The sequence below is a fragment of the Typopeltis vanoorti genome, chromosome 10, assembly GCF_054136105.1.
Source record: "Typopeltis vanoorti isolate ZY-2024b chromosome 10, IOZ_Tvanoo_1.0, whole genome shotgun sequence".
Classification (NCBI taxonomy): Eukaryota; Metazoa; Arthropoda; class Arachnida; order Uropygi; family Thelyphonidae; genus Typopeltis; species Typopeltis vanoorti.
Window position 1 is genome coordinate 130797583 of NC_143558.1, and position 12013 is coordinate 130809595.

The following is a 12013-nucleotide window of genomic DNA, read 5'->3' on the forward strand; positions in this document are numbered from 1 at the left end:
ATATGTAATCTAAATTGTAGATCCTTTCTACCGCCCCCTCAGATCTCTTATTTAATCCAATAGAGTCCCATTAATTGTATACTCTGCTTCCCAACTCTGTTTTCAGAATTTTAAAACCTTATACTTGTACTATTGAGCTGGTAACTCCCACTGGCATGCCCATTCACTCTGTCTATTAAAATCCTTTTGTAAAGCCACATCTGCTCTACTCCTGATAGCTCTTCCAACGTTACATCATTTGCAAATAACTGAATATCCCATAAGGGTCAAAGCTGTATAACTGAGAGGAAACCTCCACATAGCCTTTAAAGGAAGGCAGAGAACCAACCAGGGCTTTCGACCTAATGTCCAATCCTCACCTTCTCGTGGTGGACCCTGTTGGGTATCTACCTAGATACTGAACGAAAGAGGATGGGCTGGCAATTTGGGATTTAGCCAAACAAATTGTATTCTTATTGCTTAAACCAAAATTTCAAATGATAGTACAACATATCAAAATTTCATGCCAGCTGGGGCGTCACCTGGTTAAACAAGATCCCCGTTGTTTTCACCAGAGAACCATGGCGAACAGCGAAAGTCAGCTACTGGAACAAATCCTAAAACTTACCCCAACTCAACGTTACCGGAATTCAAGATCAGTACTATCAACACAAGAAGCCTGAATGGTAAAAATTCAGCTATCTAAGGAATTGGATAAGTACCAGATCAACATAATATGGTTGACTGAAACAAAAAAGACAAAAACTGGTGAGATCTTTCTGAGCAATAAATACAAAAATATTATATTCACGCAATGACAATGAAGGAAAAGAAGGAGTAGCCAAAGTATTCAACTAAATACGAGGCTAATCTTCTTGAATGGCAGGCAGTCTCGAGTAGAGTGATGTGGGCAAACATGAGAATGGGAAACTGGACAATGAGACTTATTGGTGCCTATGGTCGGACCAAAAGTTCTACTAAGATAGAAGTGGAGGAATTTTTCTGAGGCTTTAGAGAAAGCAACTGACACAATGAAAAAGGAAAAGTTGGTCCTTGTTGGGAATCTAAATAGCAGAGTAGGAAATGATTGTCAGACATACAAAAATGTTTTGGGAAAATTTGGAGAAAAGAGCAAAGCTAATAATAATGGCAAATACCTGTTGGATTTCTGCCCAGGAGATGGACTGGTTATTACTAACACAATGTTCCAACATAAAAATGTACATGAATTCACATGGAGAGAAGAGGCAAGGAATAAGAAAAATCTCATTGACTATGTTATTGTCGATAGTGATGTTTTCCCACTGGTGCAGGACACCAGAGTGTACAGAGGATTTGAAATTGGAAGTAATCACTATTTAGTCTTGAGTAGGATAAAACTGAATTTCATATTGAAAATAATAACATACACGAAAGTTTTAAAGTGAATAAAAGTTGAGCAGCTCTCAGGTGTGAACCGTAGACTAAAATACACAAAGATTATTGAAGAAAAAATGAAAGAGTTTGAGAAAAGGAACCAAACCTTGGAGATTCAGTGGCAAGCCTTGGAGTAAACCCTGATTGATTCAGCCAGAGAGGCATGTGTATACTAATAATAAAATTATTTAATCCTTTATCCAAATGTGAGCAAACAAAGTTTGCGCCTGAAAGTATCTTCAGGACTGGGGTAAGGTGGTACGACACCAGGGCAACTCGTTGCAAAGGTGGAGCAAGCTACCAACTCCTATCTCAGTATCTCCCATAATTCAAAACACATCTCCTTGCGGATATGTCTAATGTTATGCATTAAGGGAAGGGCCACTACCCAGACTAGTTTCGACCTTTATTGAGGTCTCTTCAGTGGGAGCCAGGCCCAAGTGGAGATACCAGGCAGAAGCATTAGCAGGTCATCTCTACCTATAGGAGTTGCCAAATGGTGTGCCACCCTTTTTTAATAAATTACTCTGGATTTAGAGAAAGATGTTTAAACTTTCAACAGAGAGGCATGTGGTGAGGTTGTTTGCAAGGATAGAAAAATCAGAACTCCACAATGGACACAAGAAGTAAAGAGGCAGTGAAGGAAAAGAAGAAAGCATATCAGAAGTTCCTGGCAAATAAGTCAGCTTGTGCTCTTAGAGAATACAGAGACAAATGTAAGAAAGGTAAACTAGCTAAACAAAAGTCATGGGAGGACTTTGGCAAGAACATAGAAAATAAATATCAAGAAGGTGGCAAAATATTCTGGAGGTTGTTGAAGAAGCTTAGAAATGGAGGAAAGAGTGCTGTAAAAGGAATTAGAGATGATAAAGGTGACATGAAAACGGGAGAAAAAGATATCCTTGAAGTATGGAGTAATTACTTTGAAAAATTGCTAAATGAAACAAGCAGTGATAGTACAGTGGTAAAAAAAAAAAAAAACACTCAACAGGCACATGGTCAGGAATACATATCCATACTTGAAGTAGAAAAAGCCATCAAAAGTCTGAAATGTGGAAAGGCAGCTGGAGTAGATAATATTAGAACAGAAATGCTCAAGTATGGTGGTATAAAAGTCGTACAGTGACTGCACTGTACAACTTTAGAAGGCCTGGACAGAGAGACGAATTCCCAATGACTGGAGTAGAGCTCTCATAGTACCCATATATAAAAACAGAAATAAAACTGAATGTGAGAATTACAGAGGTATTTCCCTACTGAGTGTTCCTGGTAAGATTTATGCAAGTATACTTCAGAAACGGTTGAGACGAATTGTGGAAGTAAAGCTTGGTGAAGAACAAGTTGGATTCAGGCCTAATAGAGGCTGTCAGGATCAGATCTTCACTTTACAACAAATAGTTGAGAAATCATGGGAATATAACAAAGATCTATATTTAAGTTTTGTTGATCTGGAAAAGGCATATGACAAGGTGCCAAGAGAGAGAGAAGCTATTCAATACGCTATAGTTATATGGTGTCAATGTGGCATTATATCAAGCAATACTTAGTCTTTATTTGAGTTGTAAGTCAGCAATTAGAACTTAAGTACAGGAAGATGGTTTAATGTTAAATCTGGTGTGAGACAAGGATGTACATTATCCCCTCTGTTATTCATTATATATATGGATTGCATTATGAAGGAAAGTGGTATTAAACATGATATCAAAATTGGAGACGTTAATGTCAGCTCTTTGCTTTATGCAGACGATGTTATACTGATAAATAAATCTGCTACAAGTCTGCAAGATTCCCTGACTAAATTGAATAACTGTTGTAATAGATATGGTATGAAGGTCAGCAATAAAAAGACAAAGACAATGAAAATAAGCAGAAACATTGAAAATGTCAACTGCGTTGTGAAATGAGAACCTGTGGAATAAGTGAAACAGTTCAGCTACTTAGGCATGATTTTTAGTGAAGATGGTAAATTAAATATGGAAATAGACAACAGAATCAACAAAGCTGGCATGGTAGAATCAATTGAATAAATTCATATGGAATAAGAGAGAAATTAGCCAGAACACTAAATTAGCTGTATACAAGACAGTGTTCAGACCAGTTTTAACTTATGGATCTGAGAGCTGGGTCAGAAGTAAAACACTTGACCAAAGACTAGAGACCGCAGATATGAGAGTCCTGAGAAAGATTAGAGGCGTGAACAGATGGCATCAATAGCAATATCATATTAAAAATGAGGATATTAGGAAAGAACTTGTCAGCATCCAGGAATGCGTTAGCAGAGCTAATCTGAGGTGGTATGGTCATTTAAACAGAATGGGCGAAGAAAGATTAGCAAAACAAGTGTTCTCTGCCAGGATGGCAGAAAAACGACCCAGAGGAAGACCAAGATATAGGTGGATTAATACGGTACAAAGTGCCTTAGACGATAGAAATATAAGATCTGATAATGTTGGAGTCTTGACAAGTAACAAACTGATTTGGAGGAAAATTGTAGATAGGAAGTTAGTAATGATGTAATTTTTTTTCATGTAGTACTATCATATCCTGTATACCCCTTGAAGGTACATGGCAGGAATTTGATGATGATGAATATCCCATTCACACCTTCCTCAAATATTACCATACAAGTTAAACAGCAATGAACCTAAAACAGACCCTTGAGGCACACCATTAGTGACTTTTCTCTTCTGCAAAATTGCTTACCCATACACAAGTTGCTGATACTGATATCTATCAGCCAATCGCTAATCTATTATCTAACCCAATCCATTCCAATTTAACTATCAACTTCTTATGTGACAATATATCAAAAGCCTTTGCAAAATGTAAATATACTACCATGTATGCATTTCCCTTGTCAGCTGTCACCTTATTGTAATATGTAAGGATTATTAAAACATGATCTTTAAGCAAATGTTGTCTATCAAAGAGAATTCCAGAGATATCAAGCCAATTCTGGATCTTGATCCTTACTAGTCTCTCATACACTTTAATCACAGCACCTGATCCACACAGAAGAACCTATAATTTGAAACTTGAGTTACACCTTCCTTATAAAGTGGTAAAATCCTGCCTTCCTTCCACTCCTTCGGAACTTGGCCCAGCATAAGATCCATATTAAATAAATATGTCAAGGCAGATGTTAACTCTCTGGTGCATTCCCTCACTTTTGCTACCTTTAAGAAGTGAGTTGCTTTCCATGCCTGTTCTTTGAACTTCTCATCTTATTCTGCATCCATAATGCCTTCTTCCTAGAGGTTACATGCTTAATTTATTTATCTATCCATTTTACACCAAAATGCATCCCTTGGAATGCATTTAGACATTGCTTCTGCTAGACAGTTCTTCAATAGCATCCAAGCTACACTGACTTCCCTCCATCCAACTCATTATCCCATGGTATAGCTGCAAGCTGTCTCTTGAACTTTTCATAATTGCCAGCACTAGTTCTGCATATAACCTTTGATCACAGAAGTGCTCATTTAACTGGTAACCACCCAGCTAATCTCCATTATCAATCAAACTGGTGAGAGATTCAACACCTCATTTATAATGACATCATCTGATGAGATGATCAAAGCAAAGAACATTGTTCCTCACATGCCCTCCATTTCATACTGCATACTTGTCCCTCAAAAACTCAAAAAATTAATTTTCTTTACTTCGAGATACTTTGTCTTCCCAGTGTATATTACCATAATGAAAATCACCCATAATGATCATTCATTTCCCATTTGTTTACATATTTCATTTTCGCTGCTGTGTATTACCATATCTATAGTAACATCCATATAAGCATTCCATTCTTCCAACTCTACTTCACACCATACTGACTCATAACCACTGCCACTATTTTTCTCTTGCATGGGCACAACTCGTTTTCTATCACTGACTGCACTCCTCCCTCCCTATTGCTGTCAGGATGTCTTGCCCATTCCAACAATTTTGTGGGGAATGAATTCATTCACTTTATTTCTGACACTGCTGGCATTCATATATAAATATGACAGACTATTTCTGGATGTATAACAAGTTCCACTGAGACTCTGCCATTTCTTTCTCTCTCTCTCTCAATTACCCATCCAAGAATCCTGCAGAGAACCAAGTGCTCCTCCCACATCTGTGGCCATCCTATTTCTTTCTTTTCTACTCACATTTACTATTATTTTTTAGCTCTTTCTCATGCTGTGTCACTTTGCTTCTGTTCTCTTATTCTCCACTGGCCTGGTTGGCCAAATGGTTAACATATCCACTCTCCAGCCATGAGGCTGTGGGTTAAATGCCACCAAGGTCATGGATGTTTGTGATTGTACTACTAACCAATTACCACATGTACTGCTGTGACCTGTGTTCTGGCACAGTATGACCCTTTATGTCTTTGCACCATAAAAAATCAAATCAAAATCTCTTATTATCCCTCATGCTACTCAGTTCTCCATTCACAAGCACTCCTTTAATCCCTTCTATCCTACTCGTCATTATCATACTAACTGAGCAACATATACTGACTTCCTACCACATTTCCATGGCTGAAATTATTTTCTATCAGTGTAATTCAATGGTGAACAGAAATCATTGTATTAGATTTAAGGACTCACCTAATGTTTTGAGAATGTTATTAAAGTTTTTTTTTTTAATATCTGAAATAGTTGTTCCATCCATAAATTTAATATGAGTCCATTCCTGAAAAGTTAAGCATATAGTTAAAAAAAAAAAAAAAAAGTAAGATCTCAGCAATGGAAATTGCTAGACAAGTAGAGCATATCGTTAGAAAGAATTATGGGATCATTATTAATGAATGACTAAAATGAAAGGTATTATTGACATAGCAGTAACAAGTTTGAATCTCCTTCCAATTAGTCTTATTGGCCTATGAAGTTTGGATACTCATCATAACAACAACAATAATAAACTTACCAATACTGGGAACTCTTGTTGCTACTGGTCTCCGAATTAATGTTGTATACTTATATGCTTCTGTTCTTATTTTTACTAAACATCCTGCCAGTGCCAATAATGGTGCCAGTGGAAAAGCCATTACAAAGAGTATCACAAAACCATACTGCAAAACTGTTAATGAAAAAAACTTCAGTCAGTACACTGAAATAAACTAACCTGTGCAGAAAAATCAAATTGCTACTTCAGTATTGTGTATTTTTTATAAAAAAAGATATCTTAAATTCCAAGGAAACCATAATAGTGTGAGAGAATGGGAATGCAAGAGGAATAAAGAAATGTCGGGGGGGGGGGGGGGTCATGGGTATACATGGCATAGAGAGAGTGGATCTCAGAAGTAGTAGTGAATGTTATGAATGGGGATGATCAGCACAGAAATGGAATAGATCAGGGTGTGAGTTTGGTAGTTGAGACTGAGTGAATATATGTGGTAAGTGGTGATAAAGGTGATTAAACAAGGGGAAATCACAACCAACAAGGGGCTTGGGTAGGATTGGTTATAGACCAGACAGTGAACTGCTGTGTTTATTTACAAATCCCAGGAAGGGAGATGAAATTGTTTCACTGATTGACTTTACTTACCCAAAATTGTTGGAATAAGTGAAATTTCATTGAATAGAAAAAACAAGAAGGGAGTGGGGGAGGATTACTGATGAAATTACTGATGATTACTGATAGAATTATGTCTACATAATGTAGACAAATAGTGGCGGTTTTGAGGCAGTGTGGTGGAGGTTGACAGGAAGAGAGATTTAGTTAGCTGTTATAGGCAGGTAATGTGGAGAGTGGTGATGAAGAAATGTATAAACAACTTGGGTCAGTGAACAAGAGAAGGGTGACTAATATGGATGATTTTAATTAAGAAGTATAGATCGGAATGAAGAAATAGCATTTGGGAATAGGAAAATCAATTTCTTGAGCGACAACTATCTTAGGCAATATGTAAAGGAGGGCATGTGAGGATCGAGAGTTTTAGATCAGATCATTTCATCAGAGGATGTTTCACACTTCCATCTAGCCGGTGAAAGTGATTATGAAATGATCACCTGGATTGTGGCTAGTCATATGAAAACTTCTGTGAGGAAAGGATATATGTGGAATTACAAGGTTAATGATTATGACAAGCTTAGGAGACAGCTTGGAGCTATCACATGAAATGAAGAGTTGAGCAGTATGGAAATAAATGTTGCTTGGGAACTGACAAAGCAATATATAACAACATCAATGTATGAATGTATTCCAAAGGTCAAATAACTGAATAAGGGGATTAAGCATAAAATCTGGAAGAATTAAGCAGCACAAGATAAATAATGGTAATAATCAGTTGCACAAAGAGTATAAAAGAGCAGGCCAGGAGAACCCAAGGGTGTTTTTTTTTCCTTTGATATGTTGCAAGTAGAAAGAAGAATGATTATGGTAAGATGATGTTAATGGGTGAAAGTTGTAGAATAGTAACTGCTGCAGAGGACACAGTCAAGGTATTCAATGAGCAGTTCATCAGGGTATTGCACCCTCAGTGTGAAATCAGAAGCTCAAGTGTAGAGAATGAAATGAGAGAAGACTTAATGGTGAGCAAGCAAGCAGTATATGAAGAGTTAAATAAGCTGAATGACTATAAGGCAATAGGACTAAATGACATATCACCAAGTGTCTTAAGGGAATGTTCCAAGGAGTGAGCATCAGTCCTTATCTATTTAGCAACAGTCTTGCAACACCACATTTCCCATAGGAGCGGAAGGAAGACAAAATTGTTCCACTTAGCAAAGGTAGTGATAAGCCTAAGGCAACAAATTATAGGCTGATCTGTATATCTGGAGTTGAAGTTAAGGCATTGGAGAGGTTGGTGAGAGCTAGGATTCAAAAGGGATTTGATAGCAGTGGTATTCTTTGTGCTTGTTAGCACAGGTTAGTTTAAAGGGAAGTTGTGTTTTACCAACTTGCTTATGCACTATAAGAAGGTGATGAATATACTGGACAGGTTAGGTGCATAAACTAGTAGTATACTTAGATGTTGGAAAGGCTTTTGATATATTGCTATTGCTACACCACAAGTTGGTCACTAAACTGAAGTAGCTGGGATTGGATAACAAACTAGTGAGTTGGATAGGTATTAGCAAGTTGTGTATGTGGGGACTATCTTGAAAGAGGTAAATCACTAGTGATGTGCCACAGAGATCTGTTTGGGGGATCATTGTTGTTTAATTTATATATTAATGAGTAATGTGACCTCTGAACTTCAAATCCTGTGCATCATTTTCCAAATTTCAGGATCTTATACTTTGCAACACTGAACTCATATGGTTCCAATCACACGATCTATTAAAATCCTCCTGTAAGGCCACATATCTGCAAACAGCTGTATATCACCAGTTAAACTGATCCCAATATCATTAAATATACAAATTAAATAACAATGATCCCAAAGCAGACCCCTGTGGCACACCACTAGTGGCTTTCTCTCCCTGGGATAATGCACCCCCATACACAACTTATTAATATCTATCTGAAAGCCAGTTCCCTATCCAACTCACTAATCTACTATCCGATCCCATCAGATACACTTTAGTTATCAACTTGTAGTGTGGCAATCTATCAAAAGCCTGTGCAAAATCTAAGTGTACCACTCTTATATATCTCCCGTGTTTAATATATTTGTAACCCTGTTTTATAATACATAAGCAAGCTGGTAAAACATGACCACCTTTTAACAAACTCATGCTGACACCCATAGGGAACACCGCTGTTATCAATCCATATATAAATCCTAACACTCACCAATCTTTCCAGCACCTTAACTACAACTCAAGTACAGATGAGCCTATAAATTTCAGCCTTAGCCTTATGACTGCTTTTGTGAAGTAGAACAATTTTACATTTCTTCGGGACTTATGTTGTTACAAGACTTATTAAACAGGTACAAAGCTGATGCTAACTGCCTGGAATATTCCCTTCAAACATGTGATGATATGTTATCAAGTCCTACTGCCTTATTGACATGAAGTCTACTTAACTCCTAATATACCTCTTGCTCAGTAAGTCTTTTTTCATTTCCTCTAAATCCACAATGCTGCAGCAGTTACCAATCTACTACTTTCGTCCATTAAAATATCATCATCTGATAATCGCATCTTTCTACTTGCCACATTTCGAAAAAAAACCTCCTTATATTTCTTGGTCTGATTTGCTAATTTCTGCTTGTAAATTAAAGATGCCAAGAAATGATATTCTTGGTTTAATCCTTTATCCAAGGGTAATATTTTGCATCTGAAAATACTTCAGATGCAAATTATAGCATCTGAAGTATTTTCAGGACTGGGCAACTCATATATAAAAACTAATGACTTCATATCACTTGCCTTGGTATCCAATAATGCAAAGCACATCTCCTTATGGACATGTATAATGATATGCATTATGGGAAGGGTCACTACCCAGACTGATTTCGACATTTATTTGAGGTCTCATCAGTGGTAGCCAGACCCAGAGGTAATACTAAAGTTGAAGTATTGCAGAAGTTACATTTCCATATACAAGTAGCCAAAAGGTGTCATACCTTATTATTAAAGTACTCTGGATTAGAAATAATTGTTGGAAGTTTGTCCACTTGGTTACTATAAATTAAAGATACCAAGAAATTATATTCTTGGTTTAATCCTTTATCCAAGTGTATGTAAGCAAAGTTTGCGCCTTAAGTATTTTTAAGACTGGGATACTAAGGCAAGCGATGTGAAATCATTAGCTTCTATATACAAGTTGCTCAGTCATGAAAATTCTTCAGGACCAAACTTTTATTATTATTACTTGACACCTCCAGGGAGTCCAAAGGCTCATCGAGGGAGGGCATCTACTCTACAACTCCATCTCCACCATCTACAATGAACCACAACTACACCCACGCCATCTACCACCCACTACTACCACTAGTATTTTCACAGACAATCACAAACATCCAAGCCCACGGAGGAATTCGAACCCGTAGCCTTTTGGTTGGAGAGCAGATATGCTAACCACATGGCCAACCAGGCCAAACTTTGCAAGAGGAAGAATGATAACTTGTTAGAGATGACTCCAGGAAATGCAAGCCTTGTTTTGTCAAGAAAGAAAAGTATAAACTGTGTTAATAAGGTGGGAGATTCAGTTCAAGATTGAACTCATTAGCTCAGTAACCAGATACACAAATTTAAGAAGCATCAGGAATAAATTTGTGACATTCTTAGTATTGGAAGATGTTGAAACCAATAATTATGGGCATTAGTGAGACCCAGCTAACAGAGGATAATGTAGTTAGAGGAATAGAATGTAACAGGTTCAGTGTCTTCAACACCTATCATTATTGGTGATTTCAACAATGTGAATATAGGCTGAAAGGAAAATTAATTTACAAAATTACTCAGGAATTACCAGCAAAGAAAGCCCAACTTAGTCGGGCTTTCTTCGACCAAGAGGAGAGGCTCTGGAACTGTCAACCTGGATAAGGGGTGGAAGCTCTACTACTCTGGTGTGAGCCCGACAATGTCTACTCAGGCAGGTGTGGGGATACTTACAAGCCCCCAGCTGTCGGACTGTGTTGCTGAGTGGATCCCATTGGGGGGACGGTATGTGTGTTAAGGCTTCAGATGAAAAACCATGATTTGGCTGTGGTGCATGCCTATGCACCTAATCTGGAGTCAGACTACTCTGCCTTCCTAGAGGAAGTGGATGCTGCTTTTGACAGGGTGGCAGACATGGAATCAGTCCTGCTAATGGGTGACTTCAATGCACATGTTGGAACAGATGACCAGACATGGAGGGGTGTGGGGAGGAACGGCGCCCCTGACCTTAACGCAAATGGATTGAAATTATTGGACTTCTGCTGTACTAACAGCTTGTCCATAATGAATACCTTCTTCCAGCACCGAGAAGTCCATAAGTATACCTGGTACAGGGATACACTAGAACAAAGGTCTCTGATTGACTTCTTTATAGTCTCAGCAGACCTATTTTCCTCACTGTTGGACATTCGTGTGAAAAGAGAGGCAGAAGTGTCAACTGACCACAACCGTGTTGTGTGCACTCTACGGCTTCAGAAACCAGATGCTACCATCAACGCTGGTAGGCCTAAGCAGCTATACCACGTGAAATGGGAGGCATTGAAAAATGAGGCTGTGAGGAAGAATTTTGCAGATGACGTTTCCTCCAGGTTCAAAGAGGATTCCCAAGCATACTGCAGATGTTGAGGAGGAGTGGAAGATGTTCAGAACAGCTGTCACTGCCTCTGCACTCTCATGCTGTGGCAGAAAGTGGCTCGGTGTGGCAATGGGCAGTGAGAAAAGGACACCTTGGTGGAACCAAAAAGTACAAAAAACTGTCTGGGCAAAAAAGGAGTCCTACCTAACATGGCTTAGGGTCAGGTCACCTGAGATGCGCTTGTGGTATGCTGAGGCACGAAAAGCTGCTGCTGAGGCAGTAAAGACAGCAAAGCAGAAGGCTTGGGAATCCTTTGGAGAAAGATTAGACTCATCCTATGCAAATGCAAACAAAGTATTCTGGCAGACCATCCGCCACCTTCGAGGGAGGAAATCGTGCATAGCAAGGGCAATTAATGCCTCTGATGGTGCACTTTTAACAACCGAGAAGGATATCCTCCACAGATGGAGGGAATACTTTGAGAGCCTTCTTAACC

At 38.3% G+C, this 12013-nt stretch overlaps 1 protein-coding gene across 1 annotated transcript in view; it reads right to left on the reverse strand.

The window, feature by feature from the left end:
- The window catches only part of LOC150102797 (anoctamin-6-like), a 210737-nt gene that overhangs the window by 108106 nt on the left and 90618 nt on the right, over window positions 1-12013 (reverse strand). Inside the window, exon 4 of the mRNA XM_090399801.1 lies at window positions 6313-6465. Within this exon, the coding sequence (XP_090255927.1) occupies window positions 6313-6465 (153 nt within the window). The remainder of the gene's footprint in view (window positions 1-6312; window positions 6466-12013) is intronic.